The following is a 27231-nucleotide window of genomic DNA, read 5'->3' on the forward strand; positions in this document are numbered from 1 at the left end:
AAAAAAAAAAAAAAAAATGGGGATATAGCTTAGTGGTAAAGTACCCCTGCGTTCAATTCCCAGTTCCAAAAATAAATGCCACAGAGGTTTCAGGAACATTTTCCTAACCAGTCTTCTGTCTTTACCTCTGCATCAAATTCAACCAGTTTGTCTCCAGTCTGTGATCTACAATGGTTTCTGATTTTGTCTTTTCTTATTACCATTCCTCATTTGCCTATAGCCTCCCTGCTTAATCTGAACCAAATCTCATTATTACTTATTGTCTGTCCTGACTCTTCATGTTTGATCATGACCTTTGTTCCTACCATAATCCCATCTCTCTCTTTCATTTTTTTTTTTTTTTTTAATATCTCAGCTGACCTGTGCTGGGTTTGTGTTAACATACACTTCTCTCCCCTTCCCCTTGAAGAAAATCCTACCTTAATTTAAACAGTCACAAGAATTTCATCACTCCCTTTATAATACTGAAACAGATTCTGCAGTCTTGATAGGTATACTCTTCCTATATGGATCAACCCACTACCATCCTCTGTTTTCTGCATTCTCCTGAATGCATCTGCTCTGAATTCAGACTCATTCTTCATAGGATTCCACCAGTGGTTTGAATGAAGCACTCACTTACCTATCTGTCCTCTAATCTTTCAGTTTCAACTGCCTCAGAGCCATCGTAAAATAATTTAAAATACAAGGTATTTCACAACTTGTTCCTAAACAAAATCTCATCAGCACCTATGTATTAGTATACCTTAGAGTTTCCAACTACCCATGGACTTTCTGGCTTCTTTACTTTTGTTCTTATACCAAGTTTTGAGATCCAGCTGAACTGTTATATCCTTTCTTATTTTTTACAGTTTTCCCAGGTTGTTAATCCTGAAACCTCAAACAGCACTTATTAAAACTTACATCAAAAAATATATGGCATCAAGTTGTAATGTTATAGATAGATGAGTCACACCCCCACAAACCACACTTATTTAACTACTCTATAACCAGTTTTTAAAGAGGTCATGCCTCAGTCACCTTTTGGTCTTAAGCATCTGGCAGATTAGCTTACACCTTTATGTGTAAATGTCAATATGTTGGGTGGATGGATGGATGGATAAACTGATGAATGAATAGAGTTTAAAGTTAAGACTGTGTAGATGAAAGTCTTACTACCCTGGCAGTCAATTATGTTATTTACATCTGCATCTATTTTCCTTGCCCATCCCCCAAACGAATGTTCCAGTTTCTAATATTTTTTGTATCTGTAAGCCTTTTTCCTAGACCATGAATTAGCTTACATGACTTTTGCCTAAATGTCGTGCTGGCTAAATCCCCTCCTTCAAACAGCTTAAGACAATCCTGTCTTCCTGAAGACTATCTTCCAAAAATGTGCCCACAACTCTGTTTCTTATCATTTCGACTAGTCATCTCAAACATAAAATTGTCCACTTGCTTTTCCATTTTAAGATATTGATTTTATCAATACTAGAACCTAATTATTAGCCTACTAACTATAGGTTGAAAGTTGACTTTTAAAGCAAGTTCATTCTGGTGATCTGTGAGATTCTGATGAACTTGGTCAGTGTTATTTTGATGATTTGTATGTTTTTTACACCAGTACTTTTTGCTTTGTCAGGTCCTGGAACACTGGTTGTTTTTATTTTTCAACCTACAGGCCCTTTCTACAGGCATGGCAAAAAGACCCCAAAGTTTCTTCCCCTACTGCTTTCTTCACACCAATATAAAAACAGTTCGCCCATGTCATCTTTACTATTTTAATGCATAGTGCAGAACAGACTTAAACATCATACTCAGACTGCCTTTTGGACCCTTTCATTGCAGGCTGCTTTGAGAACTATAATCCTAGAACATAGGGCATGCAGATGTGTAACTTGAAAATGCGGAACCCAGTACTGAGCATGGATGGTACTTAGTAAGTAGTGATGGAAACTTCAGACTTGCACTCTACCCACTGATGTGGTTTTGCCTGCTCTTTCTTTCCCAGTTGCAGTCACATTTAGCTGCACCATGAAGTTTACAGTCCGGGACTGTGACCCTAACACTGGAGTTCCAGATGAGGATGGGTATGATGATGAGTATGTGGTGAGTCATCCCTGCAGAGCTTTGACACCTTTATAACACTAAGTGACTTCTGCCTTGAGAGCATTTTTCTAGGAACAGCTGACATGAACTCATGGGGTTCTTGTTATTAAACAGATTACAACCGAGGATGACCTGGACTAATCCTGTTCTCTAATGGGATTGCATTATGGCAAAGAGAATTGAGATTGACCACTTCATAATTAGTTAAAACAAAGAAACTCACCCCTTTTCCCCTTATATTAGGGATAATTAACAGTTGGAAATAATTATATTATTTTTCATGAGATTATAATATATGAGATCAGTTTTATTAAAAGTGGGTTGTATTATTTCTGTTTCAGCACTTTTAGTTTGCTTATAGCCAGATCAGGGACTGAAAAGCCTTCACAGAAAGAAGGGAAAACTTTAAAAAAAGAAAAAAAATACCTGTTTGTGAATGTGATGTTTAGAAGGTTCTGTACAACCTGAAATATATAGTTGAGTATGGCAACATAACTACTGTGTACTCTGGACTGCAAGTGTTGACCTGACAAATGCTCTATTTTCTTACTTTCTTGTGTTACGGCCTAAACATTAGTTTTATACAGACTACATAACTTAAACTATTGTGGTAGTAGAGTTTTTTCTTGCCTCTGCAGGATTCAGTACAGAATGATAAATGATTAGTTCCTTCCCTCTTTGTTCTGTACCAAAAGGACTTTTATATACTAATCCTTGCTTGTTACCTCTAGCTGGAAGATCTTGAAGTGACTGTATCTGACCACATTCAGAAGGTACTGAAACCTAACTTTGCTGCTGCCTGGGAAGAGGTGGGAGATACCTTTGAGAAGGAGGAAACCTTTGCCCTCAGCTCCACAAAAACCCTTGAAGGTGAGAACAACTTTGTTGCCAGTGTTATTGCCTGATAGCAGTATAAACCTAATAGTCACATGTATTATTTCAGAAGTCCTTTTTCTTTAAATCCATCACAACTCATCTATTAAAAGGCCAGGTTCCTGTCTTCATCATCTAATTAAGTCAGCTGTTTTCTAGGCCAGTAGCCTCATTGTATGCCATCTACACCCATTAACCCCCATCTCCCAGGATATCCCAGTGCAGAGGCAGATCCCTGTGCTGAACTTTTCTAATACTGTTGCATAAACCTTCTCAACACAGAAGCTGTCAGCAACATCATCACATTTCTGGGCATGCAGCCATGTGAGAGGTCAGATAAAGTACCTGAGAACAAGAATTCCCACTCACTGTATCTGGCAGGTAAGAGACTTGGATCACATTTCCCTTAGATTTTGTTGCAAAATTTAATAGGAAGGGATGTGGATGAGCATCCTATGCCCGGCTATTATTGTCTGTCATCCCATTTTGTGAGCAACAATTTGAAGTAGTCAAAACGAATAATTTGTTTTGCATGCCATTCTTAGGTTCTTTTAAGATGTTCATCCAGCCTAAAACACTTAAATCTCACACAGCTACCAGTGCTGCCTCTCCCTCTGTCTTCTGAATACTCCAAATCAATATTATTCAATGCCTTCTATGTGCCTGGTCTCATGGGAATATTTTTTAAAAGTAGAATTTATAGAAGGATTCAATCTTCACAAATTTCTCGAAACGCTAAACTAAAATAATAGAAAGGAGATGCAGGCAGAGCATGATAAATTTCATTATTTGGAACTTGAGTTCTTAAATATGGTTTTCCTCACTTTTTCTCTCAGGTATATACAGAGGTGGCTTTGACTTATTGGTGAGGTCCAGGCTGGCCTTAGCAGATGGAGTGACCATGCAGGTGACTGTCAGAAGCAAAGAGAGAACACCTGTAGATGTTATCTTGGCTTCTGTTGGATAAGTTCTTACTGGGCAAGATGAGGTTGATGTGTACTTCACTGTCAGAGAGCTTTTAGGCTAGTGGCATGAATTTCCTAAAATCACACTTTAAAGATTTAATGACTTTAGAGAAACAGACTATTTGGCCCTGAGCCAGCAGATTAAGCCAGTGTCTGTCCTTGTGCATGGGTTTTGGTGTTCCTTGGTTTTCGTTTTCTCCTTTCTCTTTTTCTCACTTGGTCAGCTCTGGTATGACAGTGCAGCTTTGGGTGAGCTTGAAAATCAGATACTATCCTATACTCCAGCTGCTTAACTTCATTACATTCTTTTGTTTAATGTGTGAAAGCTCCTGGCAATGATGGAAAATTTTATCCCAAAGGGGTGGTGGGGGAGGGGAAGCCAGAATCCACTTTTGTCACAATTCATTTTTATTAATAGAAAATAAACACTTATTCCAGTTTCAAAGTTGTTATACTTGAAGTTCCTAATTTTTAAAAAATGAATTTAAAATTAATCACTTAATAATTCTACTTTGACTAAGATGATGAAACTGTGGCTTAAAAAAACTATTCAGCACCATTTGCTCATACGTCTTTGAGAATTTGTTCTTAAAGTATCTGGGAACTATCCTGTCTGCTAAGTACAGGAACTGCTGAGCTGCATGAGAAAGCCTCTCTGGGACAGCCAATGGGAAGCTAAGCAACCATCACAAGAGGAATCAGTGTACTTCAGCAAGGTAACTCGGAGTATACAATAGTCCCCTCCCTACACTTCAACCCAGGAGGGACATGCTTCTAAGCAGTGAGGTATGAGTAGACAGACTATTATTTGCTGTTAGAATTGATCTTTCCAGCTAATAACAGTAAATCTCTGGCACAGATGCAATTGGTTCTTAATGTCTGTGATTTTAGGAAATTCTGTAAATAATTTGGATTTAGTTTAGTTTACTCAAAAAATACACCTTTAATAAGATTCACTACTATGGCAGGGTAAGGGTCTGCCAGTTTAGTGTCCTTATAAACTATACACAGTGTGTAGGCAAATCATATTCTTACGCCATACTTTAAAATACTGCGTTACTTAAACAAATATTTTAACAAAATGTCTATAATTTGAAGCAGCTGATGAAACTAATCCAAAGTATGATGAGGGAGATTCACTCTCACTTAAGCTATGTTGCTTAGAGAACTTTAAAAACCATGTACCCTTCCAGCCATTCAAGGAGAGGTAACAGGCCCCACTCCTCATTCTTTACTGTGGAATTCCAACTGGGGTTGGGCCAAAAATTAGCACTTTCAGATGTTTCAGGAAAGTCCACAGAAGTGTTGAAAAGTCTTTTAAGCAAAAGAATGTCTAATGCCTATCGTTATGCATCCATGAGAAGTCATGCTCAGCAGAATTTCCTAATAACACAAAGACAAGTCCATATACTTAATCAGATGACAAAGGAATGAGGTGGACTATTTGTCATGGTTTCTGCTGCCTTTTTTCTATATTCTGTTCCAACAATGTGAGTAAAGTGGACTTTTGTGAGAGAATTAGTGTTTGATTGCCAGGACCTCTTTTGGGCATTTCTTCCTAAGTGGAATACACAACAGTTATGGGAGTGGGGTAGATAATACAGGGAAGCTACTCTTTCCAGCTCAGAAGGAGTTGATGAAGCCCATATATGCATTCAAGAAGCCCATGGGATCCTCTAGCTGTGGGTAGTGGCTAATGTGGTCATCCAGAATCGACACTGTGGACCGCGGCAGCGTTTTCCTAGTGGAAGAGAACAGCATGTAGGTGAACTTAAGGCTGGAGGGAAGGGAGGGTGTAAGCCAGTGGGAAGCCCCAGCAAATGCCCCTGCAGACATATACCACACTGGAAAGAACCAACAAAAAGCTTATTCGCCTTCTACTTTGGAATTATCTAAGGCAGATAAACTTGCCAATTCCACTTATACAGACTAGTTTTTAATTGTTCATAATTCAACAGACAACAACTTGAAAATATAACACTTTTTGCAACAGTTTTCAAAACAGGATGACTTTCAGCTCTTTAGAGAAGCATGAAGCATTGAACAAATGGACCGCTCAGCAACTTACTGCCCCAAGAAAAGATATCCAAGGACCTTCCCTAATCTCAGGAGGTGATGAGAGAGGGGATTATTTTGACTAAAATTACAAGCAAGCCATCTACTACTAGGCCATATATGTCCACTAGGCCATATGAAGGTATGGAACAGTCTTATGTGACATAGTCAAGATTTCATATTCCAACACCTTCCAAGTAAGTACCCAGAGAGCATAACAACCAGTGAGAAGGCACTTTTCCACAGTGAGCTCTTCTCAATCTCTCCTACCAGTCTGCTCACTTTAGGTCAACGAACTGGCTTTACAGTCAGACTAAAACAAACATTTAAGATATATCCGCTTTCATTCTTTGGTTCACATGATAGCTTTTTCTTACCTCTATATCTAAGAATATGAAATAGCTGTAACAGTGAAAACAGGCTATACACATTAAGAGAATATATAACTCAATTTCTTGATCTTTACACTCATGCAAGAATAAGATTCCCCAGCTCATCTTTCCATTATATGGTTTCTGGATGAACAGCCAGTGAGGTCAGAGACCCTGGCTATTGCCAGCAGCCTCAACAAGTAATTCTGTCTATTCCTGTCAGGATGAAGTACTAACAAAACAAAGACCTCTGAGGGAGACTCACCTGTACAGCTCCAAAAACTCTGGATAGGGATTTATAGGATCCAATGGCCCATAGATAAAATGAACTAAGAAAGAGCAGAGGAATGAATTATGAATTACCAACAGCTCTCATTTCTGTGTTCCTACTGCCACCCTAAGATTAACTCCCCTCCTCAAAACAAAAAAAGATTTTTTGCAAATTAAATAAATTTTTTCTAATAGGTAACCTAGCTCCTTTTAATAGGTAAGCTACAAAGAACTGCTGGGGACAAGCCAGTTGTTTCATCTGGCACATTTTCTCCTATATACAGTCATTTGATCCTTCCCAGTCTTCTGTTCCTGGACCAAAAGGAATAAGCCCCACTTCAACATTCTCTTTCTGTAAATCCAAGATATTGTCATTCTTTAAGTCTCTACAGTTATTTGAAATCAACCAATAATTTCTTGAGCACTAACTACTAAGTGTGAGGCCTATATAGATATTTTTAATCTGTGAGAATGAAGACACAAATGAACACAAAGCACCTATATAGCCTCTTGATTAGTAATCTCAATAGCCTTCTGACCCAATAGTTCAGCAATATCAACTACATGCTTCAGTGGTTTACACATTTCACTCTACACAGGTCACTAGTGTTCCAGATGTTAGAAGTAGTGTTGCTAATGAAATAAAAGAACACCCAGTTAAATTTGAATTTCAGATAAAAAATAAAAAAGTTTTGTTTTCTTTGTTGTTTGGTTTTGAGTTTGGTATAAGAAGGTCCTAAACATTGCACGGCATATACTAATTCTCAAAACATATTTACTCATGAGCTAAAATTCAGATTTAACTGGGTGTTTTGTATTTTTATTTGCTAACCCTAACTGGAAGTGATGAGTTGCAATTATTTTAAACTTAAGTTTTCCTAAAAAGTAATATAAGAATACTCACTGGGAATAGTTACAGAGGCGAGAGCTCCCACCCAGCGTCTTCTAAACTTCTTCCTCTGATTGATGTACTGTAAGAGACTATGGGACAGGTAAGTCAGTAGGAGCAGAACAAGAAACCTTGATTATTAGTGGGACTCCAAAGCCTGACCTGAGCCACAAGGAACACTTTTTCATCTGGGAACAACTTAGACATCCTGGGAATGACCCACTTTATCCATTTGTGTTAAGTACCATGTGGCTACAGGAGTGATCATGCCTCATATCGCCAGAAGCATGAATGGTCTTATGCATTTATTACGAAGGGAATGAGAGCTCAGAAAGGCTGAAAGTTGGTTCGGAGCATATGTGACTAATACCTGGACTTAAGGTTCTGATTTCAGCTCCACCACTAACCAGCTCTACAACTCAAAGGCATAACATATATCTTCTGATCTCAGTTTCAAACTACATGATCTCTATCTAAGTTGACATCTGCCTCTAAAATTCTAAGTGTAGAAGTTCATGAACATAAAATGTCATCTCTGCACTTTATCCAACCACAGAGAATGGGGAGAATTCCTTTTCCTAAAGTATAAATGCTGTAGCCACATTTAAGCACTCAGACTCATGCATTTCCATTGTTCTTCCAACTCCAGGACAATTATTTTTGTGAACCCAAATATCACCTCTTGGAATTGTATTTACTTTTTTGGAAAATTTTAAAGGAGATCATGTTTGTTCTTCAATTTTTTATATTAAAACTAATCTTGAAGTATTTCATGGGGGTTAGGGTTAGGAGAGAGGAATGGGTCCCTCTAACACACAATCCCAGCAAAGCCATCAGTTAAAAACACTGATGCTACCTGACCCCGCTGATAAAAAAGACAGGGCGGTATCTCAAGTAGTTATGGATATCACCATCTCTAGGTCCCTTAGTGAGAACCAAGGCATGGTGCTTCTTTGTATAAGACAGAAAAGTCTTGCATCTTTCATTCCCTGTTGCTATAGAGAAGGTATGCAAAAGAAAGAGCCTTATTTTTTTTTTTTTTTGAGAGATGCACCAAGCTCCTTTCACAACTGTGATTGGACATTTTGAAGCATTAATATTAACAAAAACATCTAAAGTCAATCAGTCAGTTATAAACTGAATTAGCATTAGAAGTTATAGCTGTATATTCACACTTCTTATGCCTAATGGCATAAGAACGTTATGCTATTTGTTTCTACTTAAATAGCATAGACCATGACTCTTCTCAGTTCAGAGGTCCTAACCAGCCTTGTTGTGATAGGATCAAGCCAGGGAATAGGACAAGCAATCCTGCATCTTGCCCCACTCTCCAAAAGAGCCTCTCCAGAACACAAAGCAAAGGCTTATTTCTTACCTGTCAATGACCAAGTTCCCATCATTGTTTCGGATCCCTGCCCACATATCCCACAGCTCACTCTCAGAGGGTCGAGTGTATGGTCCAAAGACGGGGGTAAGACTGAAAAGAGTCCAGAATGCAGGAGGATAAGTGTGGAGAGAATTCAGAATGTTAAACATGGCTGGAACTTCAGAGGTCACGAAGTCTGACCCTTAACTGATTTATGAATTCCTTCTACTACTTCCCTGGCAAGTGGCCAACACCTTTGCCTGACTATCTCAAGCCCCAGGATTTGGCCCTGAATTGTAATGGCAGCAACGTTTCACTACAGGCCATAGTCAGTCTTTGCTAATGACTTACCCTCGAGAAAATACAAAGAAGTTCATCAACCTCGTGAGGATGGGTGACAGCACGCCTCCGTCTTTAAGTAGCTGTTAAGTAATAAGTGAAAGTAAAAATCAAGAATCCAGACAAAACAACTCATCAGAACAAAAAGTTTTATACTAGGAACTAAAAAAGAGGAATTTAGTCAAATCTCCTTCTAAAAAGTTCCATGCTTAGCTTCAGTTTTGTCTTGCCTACCCATGTTCTCTATTTCTCTTTCAGACTGCACTTCCATACTCCACTTAAACCCTAATACTCTTTTTTTTTTTTTTTTTAAAGAAACAGGTACATACCTGTAATCCCAGTTACCTGGGAGGCTAAGACAGGGGGATTGGAAATTTAAGGCCAGAATGGGCAACATAGTGGGTCTGTCTCAAAAAAAAAAAAAAAAAAAGAAAAGAATCAGGGTCTCTGTTACCCAGGCTGGCCCTAAATTTCTGGGCTCAAGACATCCTCCTAGCTCAGTCTCCCAAGTAGCGTGGGACTACAGGTGTACACTATAGCACCTGACCATAATCCTTAGGACTTTAAACTTTTGCATATTCAAGCTTAGACTAGGGGTCCCAGTTTGTTCAAACATCACACTTGTGACACAAATCTTTACATAGTTGTAGTTCTCCAAATATCTATTCATCTCTTATTCTCAGAAAGTTTTCAGTTTTATGTAGGAGCCACTTCCCACTGCTTTGTTTGCCTAAGAAGGGAAAAATTAACTTTATTAAAGTGAATTCATAAGGAGGAAAACTTTATAGCCCATTACAGCAGGTATGACTCTTAAAAGGTCCCAGTTTTACTTAATGTGAGCACAGGTCTTAAAATTGAGGACCTATTTAGTGAAGTAGCCAACCTTTTGGAGAAGGAGAGGACGATGAGTCTCAGGAAAGATACCTGTAGAAGAAGATACTTCTTTTAGTCATTTACTGTCAATTCTAGGTCAAAAACAAGCCCATTATCAGAAAGTATTCTCCCTATTCATTGTCACCTTTTGGGTCTTTACTGCCAAAACAGATATACAAATAAAACTTTGTACAAGCATGCACTTCATAACAACATTTCAGTCAACAGAAGACTGCATATATGTGTATCACACCATACTGTTCCTTCTCCAAGATTTTTTGTGTTTACCTGGTTAAATTATATCCTACTGGAATTATTTTCCCCATTTTAAAGGTGGGAAAAATAATTACACAGCCATCCATAATGCTGATGACTAGGCTGACTCCTTAGCATTTCCTCCCACCACTCAGAACACATAGTGTTGTTAATGATTTGGGCTGCAAAAACAGGATTTTTTCAGTAAGTGAAGGTCCTAAAAGAAAAGTGGGGGGGAAAAAAACAACTAGTTTTTCCTTTTCCATTTCTCTCCAGAATCAATGGAAGAAAGACATAAACATCACTGAAAAAGGAACAGACTGACTCTTCTCCCAAGCTGCCCTTAAGGCATTCAGGAGACATTTGGATTATTCATGGATTTACAAGCCGTGCTCAATGGCACACAATGAAAAAGAAACATTTCCACAAGTTCTAATCTGGGGCCCACTGATTTCTACCTGAAACTTGGTACTGCCATCAATTTAGAATTTTAAGACTCTAAGACTAATACCATAGATGTATCAGAAGCATCTGTGACTTGATATCTTCAAGCCTGTTCTTTCATAACCCACCGTGGTTGTTACAACACGCAGAGCCGCACTGGCACTCCTTACTACTGCTAGTCAGAATGCCACCGGGCCTGCCGTTAGATCTCACTAATGCCCTGCAGAAGCAGCCCACATCACTATAATGCAGCTTCTTATTGACCGCATGTCACCATAATCACTTTCCTTTATAAGCCTATTTATTTTCTATATTTAAAATCATTATTCTGAGAAAGGATTCATAAATGTCATCAGACCACCAAAGAAATTCACCAAACAAAACAGGCAAAAGATCTCCAAGTTTATGTCTGCCTGCAGTATCATCAGATTACCACTTAGATGTCCCTGTAACCTCTAAAGGTGGCCCTCCTAGGCTACGCCCCACTTTTCCATCATCCGCCAAGACAGTTACCTCCATTTGACAGACAGAGACTCTTTATGGTAAGCCGGCCGGATCGATTTTGCTTGTACCTGGAGCAGGGGATGAGGAAACACACACACACATAGCTGAGCAGACTGATACCAGTGCAGCAGCTGATGACAACCCCCAGGGAAAGGAATAGCAAGGGGCCAGGAACAATTTACTTTCCCAGCATCTTAAGCTAGTGCAGCCTGGGAAGAATACAGAAGTCTGGCTTCACTGACCTATACAGCAGCTCCTGAGCAACAATGTCCCCATAGTCATGAGACAACAGGTTGATCCTGCGGTTCTGGAGTCCTAGATGGCGCAAAAGCGCCTCCACGATGCTGGCCTGCTCAAATATGGAATAGTGGTGTGGTCTCTAAGAAAAGGAAGGGTCAGATACATAGGATGGAGTCATGAGCACAGGTGTCTCTGTCAGCCTGACCCTTCTATCCATATCCACCCCAGCCCTAACACTGGTTCCATATAGATGCTGCTTACCGGTTTGTCACTGAAGCCAAAGCCTAAGAAGTCAAGGGCAATTACTCGATGAAATCTCAGGGTCAGACCTTCCCAAATCTATAAGAAAGAAAGGATGATCTGGACTTTCTGCTCCTGTGCCTCCCCTCCCCCAACCCACAGCACAACAGAAGCTTCATCCCTATCCCGGCTTAACAGATGGACTTCCAAAAAGTGAAAAACCTCATGAATCTACCACAGGCCCCCCCAATTGATCCTCCTGGAAAGTACTTGATTCCTAGTGATTAATCTATTGAGGTGGAACTCCAGCGTTTTTAACTTGGCAGTGAGCCTTTCCACACTGCCAGAGTTTTTCACTCCCTTACAGTAAATGAGAAACAGTTTGATATTTAATGCTGTTTCATAAAGTGATTTAAATTTGTAAGAGCCTTGTAGTGCTAACAAGAAAATCCTTGCTTTTGTATTTTTCAAGACACAGTAGGATCTATAAATCTGACTTCATTACCTTGTACCAGTCATAGCTGGAAGTTGGAAAGCCGTGTAAAAGCACAACTATCTCAGGACTGCCAACTACACCCACAGAGTCTGGAAAAAAAGACAGATCAATTAGGCCAACTCCCTATAAAAATAACTTTGACTATGTTAAAATCTAACTAATATGGTACAAAGGACAAAAAACTGCAACCAAAGTAATGACATTAAAGTGATACATTGCTTTTTAAAATGCAAGCTAACTGCTTTAGGTAAGAACAGGCACTTTTTAATCTATATGCTGAAAAATTATAAATAGCATACTTTCTGTGAAAATATTTGAAGGCAGCTTGCTTTACCTAAATTCCCTTTGAAAGGCAATATCCCTATACCTCCCTTGTGTTAATGTTAAAATACAAACTTATTCACAGTAAAAAGTAAACTTTCACATTTAAAAAATATATCAGCAGAAACTAAAAACTATTTGTAATTTGTCAATTTGTTACAAAAATTCTATAACAGAGCAACTCTTCCCATGAGCACTTTAGTTTATGTTGTTTTAGTAGAAGAAAACCAATGTGGTATCAAAAGCATAATGTTTAAACTATTATACAATTCTGTCAACTACAAAGAAGGGTTAATCAATATAGATACTAACATTTTAAATGCATATGATAAAATGGAATTATTAAACATCTTTCAAAATAGCCAAATAGACAGTAAAATGCCCCACTAACAGTACTAGATTACCAGTAGCATGAAAATTCAGTAATGAGATTTTCAAAAAATAATTTAAAGTAATTAAAAATGTTATATGCTTTAGCCAAGGAAATTTATTCTTAATCTATGCAAATAATCTGTGCAACAAAAAATACTGAAAATCTGGAAACAAACCAAACAACCAACATAAAATATACTTACTTAACTGAATATAGCAAATGAGAGGAGGTCAGGAGCAATAATGAAAAACGGTTTATGACAAACATTTTTCGTTATTGCTCTTGACCCCCGCCCAAAAGAAATCTTTTCCAATCTGTTTCGGTTTCTTCATCTATAAAATGAGATTAATGGCACCTATCTCCAAATGCTGTTGTAAAGATTAAATGAAACAATGCAGGTTGAAAATGTAACTCAATGCCCAGCATATGGTTATTACTTGATAAGCAACAGTCATAATAATTATCATTAGCAAATTAATTTATACAACAGACGACTTAAATCACATTTAACAATCTTATAGAAAACAGTTAAATAAAATTGAATCAGGGATTTGGGAAAGCAAAACAATGGTAATTAACACCTCTGAATATTTTACATATAGCCTGGCACTAGGGGTGCTCAAAAGAGAAAACTAATATCTGAATACAAATCAAGCCACACACACAAAAAAAAACTTACTAAAAAGTCTGGTATACACAGAGATTAGACTCTGGACTCCACCCCCACCCCCCACAGCTCTCCAGCGAATGAGGGGAATTAATCCACTTCCCTCATTCCTTCAGGGACACTACACAAAGAAAGGGGTTACTCCCCTCCATCACTAAGGGGCAACAGAGACCAAGGGACACAAAATAAAATACCTCAGCTGGGACCCAAGTGGCTCACACCCATAGAGTATTCCAGTAGTCCAGTTCTTACCCTGGTAGAAGATGCGCAGTCCCTTGTAGGTGAAAAACTTGCCAGAAGTCTTCCATGAGTGCAGAGCAGGGGAGAGCTGAGGGGGTGGGATGTGCAGGTACGCAGCAAGCAGGGGCACAGCCAGTAGCCCCACCTGGACCCACCATTCCCTCATCCTGTGGGAAAAGCAGTTGGAGTAACATGGTACACTTCTACAAACCTGAGCTGGTAACATGGAGTGGGAAACTTCTGTATCATACAGTGTGACCATATTGCTCCCTCCCCTGTAACCACCCCCCCCATCATGGCAAAAAGTTTATCAACTGGAATCGATCACATCTCTGCTGCTATGGCAATCACCATCTTTGCTCGCCACTCTAATTTTAAGGGGAAAATATATTATCTCAATATGTGACCTTCTACCTCCCTTCAGCCACTTTAACCTCTTAGTTCCCCACCCCCCACCTTTGTGCTCTTCCCAATACCTGCTAAAGGTTTCATTGCCTTTTATCAAGGTTTCCTAGGGAAAAATATAATTTCTTGCATATTTACTCTAAAAACTCTACCACCTACTCAATAACCCCCAGTGTTTAAAATACATATGCATGCTACTAATGTTTTAAAATTTGTGTATGTGTGTGACTTATCACATATTCTTAAGTAGAAAACTGCTCCTGATTTTTAATACTTGTCAACCCTCTGACCCAAGTGAAGCTCCATTTAGCACTCCTGTCTGTATTTGGCCAGGGTAGAGTCTGTGAAAGCAACAAGACAGCTGCTACACTGTATATTCCAACATAAGCAGCTTTGTCATGAGCCTGCATATCTAATCTCTTACAAAGTCTGGGCAACAGATTATATTCCTGCTTTTCTTAGCAGACTCTTTTAAGTGCTCATTTAGTTAATTTCATGACACCACCCCCCAACCCTCCACCCCAAATCAGACAGAGCGCATACCCCGCATGTGCGAATTGTTTTTTCTCTTTGGAAAGAAAGCACTGGTTTCTACGCCCAGCCTTGCCATGCCCAAGACTTCAAAGATCCAAACAATTCATCCACACTGAATTAGAAACCATTTCCTCTGTGTCTAGTCTGTGACACCCCATGGTCAACAGGGAAAGAATTGCCAGAAGTTTTTGCAAAACAGCCAGAATGGAAATAATGCCCTCCAAAACTAAAATAAGAGCTATCAATAAGGTAGTCACAAATAAAGGAAATCAATTGCTCACACCTTGGTGGGAACCGCTTTGTGTCTGTACACTCACTCTGCCATTGTATTACCTGTAATCTGGCCAAAACCCCTACCCATCATGAACAAATGCAATTCACAATATGCTTTTTTTTTTTTTAAACTAAAAATAAACCCATGATTCCACCATGGTAAAATAACCATGTCCTTTAAAGATTTAATCTCAGTTCCCCTGCATATGGTTTTTAGCCACTAGAGTAGTCTTCCCCTGACCCCTGAAGTATCTGTCTATAAAACAGACACTATGATTTGCTTCTACTTTTCAAGGTAATACTAGAAATGATTGGAAAAGGGCTGGAACGAGAGAGTCGTATCATAATCTGCGCCCCACAACAGCAGCAGGCAACATCCCAATTCCTCCTCCTAAATAACAAAAAAACATTAGGTTTGGGTTATCATTTTCTCAGTGCTATGTGTTCTATACCTCAGTTCATTTATTTCTCAAATCACCTCTCCTGGCATCCATTCGCGGTCCCAGCAGCTGAATCTGCAGTGACTCAGCAGAGCACCAGGGAGGGGCTCTTTTGGCAGCAAACCATAAAAGGGAGGGGGCTAAAAACCCGGCGCCCGATACCCACATTGCGCTCCCGCACAACCCAGCGCTGGACCCTCTTACTCTTGAGAAGGCAAAGCAGCAGCCCCATAGGGAATTGTTCTCTGTTTTAAATACCTCTGTAAAATTGCCCCATCGACGTTTTAGAATTTTTAGTAGTGAAACAAGCTAGTAGTACGTAGATAAAATGGATTAAGCATTTTCTGTTTGTCGAATTCCCATTATTTGATGGAGCCATGATTCAAGAGTATAAATTCAGCAAACTCCAGTAAAAACTTTATGGAAATCAACCCTTCTAAGCCTTGATTTCTTCATCTTGTACACGGGAAAAATGCATTTATCTAATACCACCTGACGGCTTTGCTGTGAGAGGACGAACTACTCTGTAAACCCGCTAAATCAAAGCAAACATCGCCGGTACCCGCATGGCAGTTGGTTGCATCCCCATTACCCCTTCCACTCCTCGTTACGGACCTCCGAACAATACTTAACATCCTGGAGATACGGCGCGGCAAGTTCTAGTCACACCTATGCGGTAACACGCCACCGGGATGCCAGGATCTGGAAATCTTAAATTGCACTAGTGCAATACCTGGGTCTAAATCGCACCACATCAATACCACGGGTCTTGAAATCATAAATCACAGCAAGGCGATACCCAGGTCTAGAAACCCCAAATCACCAACCAGTGATGGTCAGGTCTGAAAATCCTAAGTCACACCGGGGCATTGCCTGGGTCCTGAAATCTTAAATCACGCCACAGCAGTGACTAGATCTGGAAATCTAAATCACACCACATCAATGGCAGGGTCTTAGAAATCGTAAACCACACGAGTGATTCCAGGCTGTAAAGGTCCTAAGTCGCACCACAAAGATGACCGGGTCTAAAAAATTCTAATTCGCAGCAAGTTGATACCAGGAGTCTGGGTGAGCTCATGGTCTAAAAACCTCAAATCTCACCGGGGAGATCCCAGGGTTTAAAAAATAAGCCAGAGAGACCCCAAATTTGAAACAGTCTACATCTGACAGAAGTGACCCCACCACCACCAAGGAGACTGAGCGGTGGCCAGCTGGGTGGGGTTTTCTTCGCAAGGCAGCCCGGCTCTGCCAGGCAGAGTCCGCGGCACTTGCCGGCACCCGAGACCGGGATCAGCCGGCCACACCCCCTCGCGCCCTACCGCAGCCCGCACGCACCCACCTGCGGAGGCGATCTCGGCGCACCATGGCCGCGTTATCCCATGCCGCCCGCCGCAGGGTTGCAGAGCACTGGGCGCACTGAGGCGCCTGCAGCCGTGCGAGGTCGGTGGCGGCAGGGACGCAGCCCACGGCCGGCACAGGACAGCCGGCAGCGGCGGCAATGAGCGGCCACTTGGGCGATGCGGCACTGCCCCGGCTGGCGAGGCGCGGCTGCCGCAGAGGAGGTGCCTGGGCTGCAGCCGCCTGCCGGAATGCGCTGGGATGTGCTGGTGGCCGCGGCAGTGCCGAGCGAGTGGGCACCGACTTTTAGAGCCCACCCGCGCCCCGCCCCTGGCCCGCCCACCACACCGCAGCGCCCCTCCCGCGCGCTCCAGCCGCAGAGCCCCTCCCTGCAGCCCTGCTGCCGCCGCAGTGGTGGGGTGCCCCCCTCACTGGCAGCTTCAGGAATGTGGACCCCCCCACCATCCTACAGCTTCTTCTCAGACCCCCCAAACCCTAAGCTTGTGATTCTGATGCAGAACCCTTCCTTGAAAGTTAAGGCCTCAGGGAAAAATGGCAGACCCTTGAGACCCCCAACACTCCTCTTATAGTCCCCACAGGCCCCAGCCCTAAAGGCTGGCTGCCTGACCTAAAAGGAGAGCAGGGCTATGGTTGTTGCCGCGGTGCCTGCTCGAATTCCATACCCAAAGCATGGATGCCAAACCCTATAAGTTCCCATGTCCGAAAGAGCGGACCGCGAGCACCCAACATCTCCCAAGTCCCTAAGTATGGGTAACGACCAAGGGCACACCAAATGGTTAGGGAACCACAAGCTCTGCGGGACTCTCCAGCGGTTTAGTGGGCACATATAGGATGGCTCCTACGGAGCCAAGCAGGCCAAAGTTGCACAAAGTCTGGTTTCCTTCGGGCAACCACAGCAGCGAGGGGCACGTTTCCTCTGCAGCAGCGCGACGTGGTCAGCATGCCGGAGGCCACCGCAGCGCCGGTCCCACGCGGCACTGGACCTGCCGCACAATCAAGAGAGCAAGACCCCCTTTATGTACAGTAAATCACAATGTAGGGGCACCAAAGGTGCAGGAAAAAGGAAAGGGATTTTCTTTAACCCATAATCCTTTAAAAGGCGTCTATTACGCCTTTGAAAAGAGAAGTGTCGACCATCAGAGTGTCTGCGTTCATTTTCTGGCTGTAAATTGAAATTCTGTTGGCCGCGCTCAGGCGGAGCGTTAACAAGCGAGGTACCAGCCCAAAGCCGGCCGGTCCAGCGGGGGCGCTGCAGACCTCTGTTCCGCACTGAGCACGACGCCTTTCCTACACTTCGCCGAGTCGGTTAGGCCAGCATTGCAGGCAGCACCACTCGGCAAAAGACCGGCCACCGGGCTAGCGGAGCCCGCGGGTATCTAATCGCGCCGGGAGCTCAGGGCCACCCACCAGCCGCTGTAGAAGCCAGCCCTAGGAGCATGTCATCAGAACATGTGGTGCATACGGGGTATACCTACCAGGGTCTGATTAAGAGGGGCATGAAACAAATGCTTGTTTAGCACGTAGAGTGCACTAAGAGCAGGGGTACAAAATAAATGAGAAACGGCCCCTGCCCCAGAGAAAGACGCTGGCCATCTGGAGGTGGAGGGACAGACAAGAATTGATGCTTTTAAAATTTTCCTTTTGATTTCCTAGCAACATTTTGTTACAGATCGGCGCCCTCCTCCCCAACGGGTAAGGTCCTCAAAGACCGAACCCAAGTGTTATTCACCTTTTGTATCCCCAGAGCCCGCCACGGTGCCAGCCACAAAGCAGGCTCCTAACAAATACTGCATGAATAAGTACAAAAATTTGAGGGCGCAAAGGGGAGGAAGTAATTAAGGGGAGGGGGGAAGGGTTGTCTTGAATGATGAATAGGCATTTACCGGAGAGACAAAGAACATTCCAGCCAGAGGGGACGGCATTCGCAAAGCACGGGAGGCTCAGGACTGCACAACCATTGGGGAAAAGGCACGCCCTTTGGGCCCCGGGCCCCAACAGGCAAAAAAAAAAAAAAAATTAGGCTAGAAAGAGTAGTTCATCGGAAGGAGTCTGGAAGGAGTCTGGAATTCGTCCTAAAGAAAAGGAGACGCCACAGATGGATTTAAACCCTAAAGGGCCTTAATTGGTTACTTAACAAAATTTAAATTAGCCTCTTTATAAGTTGAGAATTACCTATACTAACTCGCCACTGCCACCTTTTAAAGACTGAATTATTTAGCAAGATGTAAACTGGTCCTTTCAAAGAAGTAAGGGCTTTCCTGTTTTTAACTACTGAAAACAATAGCAAGAGCCTCTGCATTATATATTTCTCATATTTATCCTCAATGGAACCTTTAAGTCCTACAAACAATTCCATACTTTCTTTCTCGCCAGGCCATCAGAAGCACCAGCATTCAAGATGAAGGCAATTTTCTAATTAATGGACTAAGTGCCCCACAAAGGATCTTATTCGGAAGGCCACAGAACATATCTACCCACATGGAACAAGTGCACAGACTGGGGGAGAAACAGTGTAAGCCCCTGTGGGAAGAAAGAGGACCAGGGAAAGCTCCCCAAAATAACAGAAATTCCAAGTCTGACGGTGAGGAGAAATCCTCCCGCACAGAGCGACTAGGAAAAACTTCTTTGGAAAAGGGGAATGGAGGTCGATAGCCATGGAACCCAGAACTTGGTTAAGTGGGGAAAGCATTCCAGTTTGGAAAAACCTCTGCAGAATGACAAAGAGTCGGAAAAATGCAGAGAATGCTATGAGAGATGAGCTTGGTTAAAGCCAGGAATTTTCTTTTGGAAGTAGAGGGAGAAAACGCTAGCCATAATGCCCAGGAGTCAAAGAGTTAAGGAATCGTCTAACGGTGCCTGACTTAATTCCAGAGGGAAGCTTCTCTGCAGAGGGAGAATCTGGCCCGAGGTATATAACCCTTGGAAGTGCCTGAGAAAACAGAACTGTACATAAATGCTAAGTCGGCCTCTGGCTTGCTCTCAGGATACCCCTTCGGTTCTTCCAAATGGATCCTATCCTTGACCAACATCACACGAAGCAGTATTTCCTCAGACAACAGCTTATCAGACATTCCTATCACATTCCAATTCTAACACCGGTTCACATCACAGTTAAGACCTCAGATTTGTGCAAAAATTAGTATAGAAAGCTCTGCATTTACCATCTCACTGATGCACAACAGTGTTAGGAAATCAGCAGGGTTGACTCAATAATCATATTTTTCTAACCCCAGTTTAAGACCCATACTATGACAAATTCAAGAATATTTACAAAGACAACAGGATAGAACTGGGGCTGCCACTTTTAAGAGCCGTAATTATAGATTTGAATAAACTAAGAAAGTGCAAAATGGAAGAAACTTGGTTGAACAACAGCACTTTGTTAAACTTAGGATTTTAGTTGACAAAAAAAAGTTTGGTAAGTCAGTGTGATATGGCTCCAAAAAAAACTCCTGTGATTGTAGACTATACAGAAGTACACAGAATAAGCTAATCCTACACTGTTCTGCTAGTTAGACCTCACAGAAAGTATTTTATTCTGTTCTATAGAGCAGATATTAAGATACACAAACAGCAGTGTGTTCAAAGATCAACTAAAACGTACTACGAATCATGTCATAAAAGGTATAACAGGTCTCATACTTTAAGCTCCTACTATGAGCATGGATCATCACCCAATTTATCCCTAATCCTCACGGGAACCCAGCTAAATGAGTATTTTCATTCACACATCTCAGAGAAAGATATAGCAGCTCAGAGCGCTAAGTGTTAGTATGGGAAGGGACTGGGAACTGAATCAGATGTGTCTGGCTCCAGAACTGACGTTCTTTCCACTGCCCCACATTGCCTCCCTGTTTGAAATAACTGGGCATGTTTAGTTTGAAGAAAAGAAGCCTTGTGGAGTGAGTGGAAGAAGGAAATGTGTTAGCAGTCCTCAAATATTTGTGGAAGCAGCATTAGACATTTTATTCTGTATGGCTTCAGTGAGTGCAAACTGTAGAGAAACAGATGTCGATTCAACCTACAGAATTTTCAACAGTCAGGAATGTCTAGAGGGATGAGGTGCCTTGGCCATTTTGGGACACAAGTTCCCTGTCACTAGAGGCTGGGTAACCCTGTGGCAGGTATGCAAGCTCTGGACATATGGCTGAATGACCTTTAAGGTCTTTTTCTTCCTGATAGAAACTAAGGCTCAGAGAAGTAGTGGAACTTGGCTGAGGAGGTCCTTCTACCCAGGGGACACATCCACCCCTCAGTCTTCCATAGGTGTGTCACTCAGCCCAGAACTCTTTGTACAACAGACTGCTTCATGCTGAGGGCAAGACAAATTGAAGAAATTACCAATAAAATCACAGCAACCTCCCTCTCAAATTTAACCAACATATTCCTAAAGTGCCTGTTGTCTTTCTCCCCCTTCAGGACCGTTTTTGGGTAAAAATCTCTGCAGGAAATCTCCAAAGACAATGGTAAAGGAGGGAAACAACACAGCTGAACAACCCCTGTAACCAGATGAACCAAAAGGACAGATACTGCAGTGGTTTCCACACGTTACAGAATTATTGGGCACCCCTAAATTATCTTTACCCACCCTCTGCATTACTCCGCCCATCCCCAGATCCCAGCCCTGGTACTCCTACCCCACTATTCCAGTCCTAGGGGCCATCTCAGCCACTCTAACGGATAAAAAGGTTGAAGGATCCTAATTCGATAACAGTATCTTGCATGCTTACAGCACTTTGTCCTTTCACATAATGTCATCTCATGTGCCGCTCACCAAAGTCCTCTTAGAAACCCTTCCTTCGGACAGACAGGCAACTTCTTCCTTGCTGCCTGGGAGCCTTTCCTCGGTTTTCCCCCACTACTTCCCACAGCCTGGAGGAGTCAACCCACGAGCAGGTGTTTCGCTTTTCCTCGATTGCTCTCGTCACCTCACACCTTCCCCAGCTGTCCGCCCGCCGCCCTCCAGGGCCCCCACCCACGCCACCATGGCAGCTTTCGTGCCCTCCGCCCCCTAGCAGGTCCCAGGCCGGCCGCTCCCGCCGCAGCGCTCGCCTGGGAGGCCCCCACGCGCCAAGCCGCCGCGCACCCCCGCCCTGCCACCTCCCGCGGTGCCCCCGCCTCGCCCTCCACCCCTCGGTCACACCGGTGTGCCTGCGACCTCTCCAGACACAGAGGCCGATCCCAGGAGGAAAAGCGCAGCCCCCCGGGACGCCCGGGAGGGCTGGTCACGCCGGCTAACGGAATGAGGAAACGCTGGAGGGGAGCCAGGCCTCGGGCGAGGGTTGGGGGCCTTTTGTGCTCGGTCCAGGCCGAGACCTGGGAGACGACGATCGAGGCCCTCGCCCATGTGGCACGCCTCGTGCGCGCACCCACGCACCCGCGGGCGCCCTGCGCTCGCCAGCAGATCCTCGCACCCCTAGGCCACTGTCATCCAGCTGGGTCCCAGGACTGGCGTGGTCCATTCGCACCATCCACGTAGCCCAAGTGGGGCCAGTCCCACTCTTGGGGTGGGCTGCGAGGGGGAGGGTGGAGGTTCCACTCCTTCCCCGCCCGTCTCTTACCTGACTCAGGTAAGACCTGGGCTACAGGACTCCATGTCTGGGGGGAACCGGGCGCGCATGCGCTCCTTGGGGCCAGAGGTTCTCGGCCTTAACCCAGTCCCCAGGGAAGACTCGGCCAAGCCACCGAATGTCAGGCTCCGGGCTAGAGCGTCGCCTCCTCGGCACTCAAGCCCATCGCCCCCGAGCCCAGCATGTGCTGCCGCCTTCTCCCTGCCAGGCGTCAGCGCCACCTATGGCAAAGGGTATGAAATGGCAGGCCGTGTCTTTGACATGGGTCTAAGGCGTTGGATAAAAAATAGAATTGTATAAGGCCTGATCCGAGTACTTTTCGCATTCGATTATTAAAAGCGAAGGCCCAAGAAGCGATATTTTGAAAGTTCCTAACTGTGGAGAGATCTCGGCGAATCTCTCCTATCTCATCCATTACACTAATTTCATAATTACCCTCAAGACTATCAATTTTTTTTAATCCCCAGCCCTACCCTTTTACCCACTCTATAGATCAGCATTAGTTGCCTGCCTTCTCATCTTCACATGGATGACACACAAACTTTCATACTCAACAATGGCTAGATGAAATTCATCACCCTTTCTCCACCCCTTCTTTGTCACACCACAAACTGTCTCCAGAATCTTTCCTTCCTTCTTTATTCTCTGTCTTGACTAATGGCACTACCATTCACTCTAGTTTCCCACACAAGATCGCCAAAACCCAGGGCATAATGGAATGAGGCCCAGGATTCAGGCAGTCAGTAATTTCCCTCTTCCTGGTCCTTTTCTTCTGACCTCCCAAGTCTCTCTTGAACTCATTTTGCTGCCCTCCAATCCTGCTGCCATCTGCCCTTCTTCAAGCCTCCTTTTTTCTCACCTGGACTGTTGCTTTCTGATTGGCTCTCCACCATGATACCTTTCTATTTCCATCATTCACACACCTGGCAGTGATTTTTCCAAAATGGAAACCTGATCACATCTCTTGAAAGTTTTACGGATGCTAAATTCAACCTTTTTAGCTTGGTATGAAAAACACTTAAAATCTGGCCCTTGCCTTCCTCCAGAATCTTCTCTTTCACTCCTATCTTGTTCATTCCCCAAAACTTCATAATCTGACCAAATGTTACTAATTGTAGTTTCTCCCAAAACACCAGGCAGTTTTCTTTGTCCACATTTTCAGGCATGTCCTTTTCCCTGACCAAATGTCCTTCCCCACTTTAGTTACCTAAAAAAATTCCTGTTCAGCCTTCAAAATTCAATTCATTTGTAATGTTCTCTTATATACCTTCCCTGAAACCTTCCTACAGAAATGATACTCCTTCCCTGTGCACACTCTCCCTTGGACACACTTATGAGGTTGCACTTTTCAGGCTGTTTTGTAGTAATGTTTGCAGGTCTACCTTGTCTATTCTACCATATGCTGATCTCCTTGAGGACAGGGACAGTTTCATTTATTTCTGTGTCCCTTTTCTCAACCCAACATTTTATCATGATGAGAAGAATGAAGAACAGCAAACGTTTGTTGATCACTTTATGCCAGACACTGTGCCAAACTCTTCATGTATATTACTTACTTCTGGTGATTATCCTACAAAAGAAGAACTGTTATTATATTAACTCTGCCAACAAGACAGCTGAGGCTTTGATGGATTAAGGAGCTTAGCCAAGGTTGCAGGGCTGGTAAATTGTGGAGTCAGTATTTGAATCCAGATCTATCTGCTCATGTTTATTCATTTATTGAAAAGTTTGGTGGAATTAAAGTGATATTTGAAAAATCACAGATCATTTCTTAAAAGTATAAATGCTTACAGAATTAATTTATCTTTTAAGAGGAAAGCACAAAGCTATTTTAGTCTAGTAGAGGGAAATAAAGTGTTCTAATTTAAACTAATGGCATATAAAGCCAAATAAATATTCTTGATGTCAGGCTAAATGAAAAGACAATCCTTTTATTATTCCATATCATGTTCTTATTATATAAATGTTATGAGTATGTTTGCTAAGGGACTGATGTTTATAAACAAATTTTTTTTAATAAAAGTTTCTGGATGAGTGGGAGAAGAGGGATCTAAATTGAAAATCGATATACACTGTTCAAGAAGTTGCCAGCAATGGAGATGTCAAGATATTGTGAAGGATATGTGAAGTCTAAGTGAGTTAACATATGCAAAACACTCAGTCGAGCACCCAGCACATAGGAAACACTATATTATTACTGGTGTCATTGTTAAGAACTTCAACTAGTTCCCAATCCAGTGTAAAGATAAACATATAGTTGATAAAAGGAATGTGATAGGTGATATAATGCACCTATGATGGAAATTCTGTGAGAATTTCAGAGATGAGGATCTGCCAGGGAATCAGAAGAATGGCAGGGAAACAAGATGGTACCCAGAGAACCCATGATTGAAGAATGAGCAAGTTGCTAGAACCAGAGAAATACAACCTAGCTTTTGCAAAAAAATATTTTTAGCAAAATATTTTACTATGAGAAGCTCTATTTCTTAGAAACCATCATGTTTAAAATGCCCACACCATTCCAAGCATTTCTTTGTGCCTGTCATAGGCAGGAGGCTTGGTCACTGGGTTAGGGAGAAAGACTTTCACTAAGATGATATGAGAGATGGGGAGGTCACATAAGCTTATGGTGGTGTAGCTCAGTACCCAAAGGAAGCTTCAGCCCCACCCAGGAGTCTAAATGGGATAATCAGACTCCAAGAAGGGCAGGTACATTCCCATCCCCAGGCTCCAGTACCTCCCTAGAGTGCAGAAACAGTTGAGCACAGACATGATGATGTGTACATTAAGCAAGAGGAAAGGGGTAGGCCATGGAGGCTGTGGTCCAACTTGGCGAGCACTGCCCAAGAAGGCCCACCTCTTTCCTTCAAACCCGTGCCAGGTGTCTAGCACACTAATCCAGTGTTTCCCCAGCCAAATGACATGGAAGGTTGCTTAAAAGTCTACATTCTTTACCACAGGCCATTAACTTTATGTAGGCAAAACATATTTATGTTCCTGCAGTTCTTCAATAAACAGAGTAAAGAAACTTACTGTGGGTAATTCACTCTGGCCCAGGGAAAAGAGGGCAGTTATTCTGATGGGAATAACTAATGAGACACATAAGGGGAAAAAAGTTCAAAATTAAACAGAGGAACACTGTTGGTAGAATTCAATAGATACAACTTTTTTGGAGGGTGTTTTGGCAGTGGTCATCAAAATTGACCCAGCAATCCCACTTTGCAAATTATCCCATGTGCATACTCCCTGACATGTGTCCAAGGATGAACAATGCTGCATTATTTGGAAATTTTTTTTTCTAAACTGGAAACAAACTAAATATCCACCTATAGGGTACAATTTATGATCCAGTACTTGATATGAAGTGATCTAATATAGCAAGCTTCTCAATGTTACATGAAAAAGCAAAGTTCAAAACTATGGGTATATTACAATCCTACTTGTATAAAAACATGCATGTACATTGTATCTAAATATCTGTATTTATAATATCAATATCTATGTATATATATTTGAAATGCCTGGAAAGACCCAGGAGTGGAAAATTGACAGTCCAGGGATAAATGTGGTCTGCAGGAAGATTTGTTTGATAGGTTGGTTGGTTTTAGATTAAATTTGAATACCTTAAGGAGGAGCTGCTGTGCATTCTCTAACCCTCCCTATTATCATATACCCACTTCTTCCCTCAATTATTATTTGGTCCCTAAATGCACAGGAGAAGAGAAATGAGGGTGTGAGGGCAAGTGAAAGGGTGCTTAGACTTTACTTTCCATTTCTATTCTGTAAGCAAACATGACTTTACCTTAAGGAAGTGTGGGGTAGGAGACTGCCATCTTTGCACTGCCAAGGAGATTGGGGACTGGAAGAGAATAAGGATCCTGAAAGAAGAGGTACTGGTTTGGATGCTACCCCAATAGCCCAGATAAGGAGCAAAGAGCATCTGATCTAGCCAGAGAAGCAAGGATAAGTTGTGAACACTAGATTTGAAACCTTTAAACTTTTTTCTCAGCTGCTGTAATTAAAAGAATGTCTGGGATCCCTGTTCTTTCTTTCTCCCCTCTGGAAATTATAGCCTGTGGTTTATCACCCAGGTCATTGGGTAGGTCTCTGCTGCACTGTGGGAGGCCCACTCTAGTCCAGGTAATCCCTGAGATTACTCTCCCAGGAGTACTCTTTCCTGAGAGTTAATTCCTCCCCCTTAACTGTGTGGGCACCAGCTGTATAGGAAGTGGGCATTGGCAGCACCAAAGGTTTTGGAAATCAAACGAGAATAACCCTGAGTCAAGGTCTGCTCATGTTGTCTGGAACAAAGAACCAGTGGTTCCACAGTAAACTTCAAGATAATGAAGAAAAAAATACCCTGCAGTCTGAAAAGTAAAGATTAACCTTACCTTTAAATTAAAACAAGGAACACTTCCAAATGAAACATTTTCTTGTTTGGGGACAGCAGCTAAAAGACAGACTGGTGAGAGTCCAGGAGGCCATACTATGTATTTTCATCCACTGGAAATTCTTCAGTTGAATGAGATTATTTATTTGAAAAGATTTCATTGAACGGAGGTTGGTATGTCAGAAACTTTCTCCTCAGTGGTCTGAACAGCAGGGAATTCAACATGGCTCCAAACAGGGAACGTTGAGCATGAAGAAAGCCAGACCCAGGATTTACTTATCTCTTTGGCTGCTTCATTTCTCAGAAAAAGAAATAAGGGTGGGAAGACCAGAGAACTATGACCATAGAAGAGTTAGTTCCCATCTATCACCCACTCCACCCCCATTTCCAC

At 42.5% G+C, this 27231-nt stretch overlaps 2 protein-coding genes across 3 annotated transcripts in view; one reads left to right on the forward strand and one right to left on the reverse strand.

Annotated features, from left to right (window-relative positions):
- Positions 1 to 4407, forward strand: part of Copg2 (COPI coat complex subunit gamma 2) — a 114361-nt gene extending 109954 nt beyond the window's left edge. The window contains exons 21-24 of the mRNA XM_047560101.1: positions 1991 to 2088; positions 2820 to 2958; positions 3244 to 3342; positions 3798 to 4407. Coding sequence (XP_047416057.1) covers positions 1991 to 2088; positions 2820 to 2958; positions 3244 to 3342; positions 3798 to 3928 — 467 coding nt within the window. The 3' untranslated portion in view covers positions 3929 to 4407. The remainder of the gene's footprint in view (positions 1 to 1990; positions 2089 to 2819; positions 2959 to 3243; positions 3343 to 3797) is intronic.
- Positions 311 to 22582, reverse strand: Mest (mesoderm specific transcript). 2 transcript variants are annotated; one of them, XM_047560103.1, is made up of 12 exons: positions 22442 to 22582; positions 13882 to 14036; positions 12278 to 12357; positions 11794 to 11871; positions 11535 to 11671; positions 11302 to 11360; positions 10100 to 10140; positions 9229 to 9299; positions 8887 to 8988; positions 7527 to 7603; positions 6618 to 6681; positions 311 to 5667 (listed from the first exon to the last, which is right to left on the reverse strand). In XM_047560103.1, the coding sequence occupies exons 2-12, from the start codon at positions 14033 to 14035 to the stop codon at positions 5550 to 5552; spliced, it is 981 nt and encodes a 326-aa protein (XP_047416059.1). In that variant the 5' UTR covers position 14036; positions 22442 to 22582; the 3' UTR covers positions 311 to 5549. The 2 variants fall into 2 exon arrangements, with proteins under 2 accessions (XP_047416059.1, XP_047416058.1); XM_047560102.1 differs by lacking the exon at positions 22442 to 22582 and adding an exon at positions 16861 to 17127.
- Positions 22583 to 27231: the final 4649 nt, after the last annotated feature.

This window comes from Sciurus carolinensis, chromosome 8 (genome assembly GCF_902686445.1).
Source record: "Sciurus carolinensis chromosome 8, mSciCar1.2, whole genome shotgun sequence".
In the NCBI taxonomy this organism is placed as follows: Eukaryota; Metazoa; Chordata; class Mammalia; order Rodentia; family Sciuridae; genus Sciurus; species Sciurus carolinensis.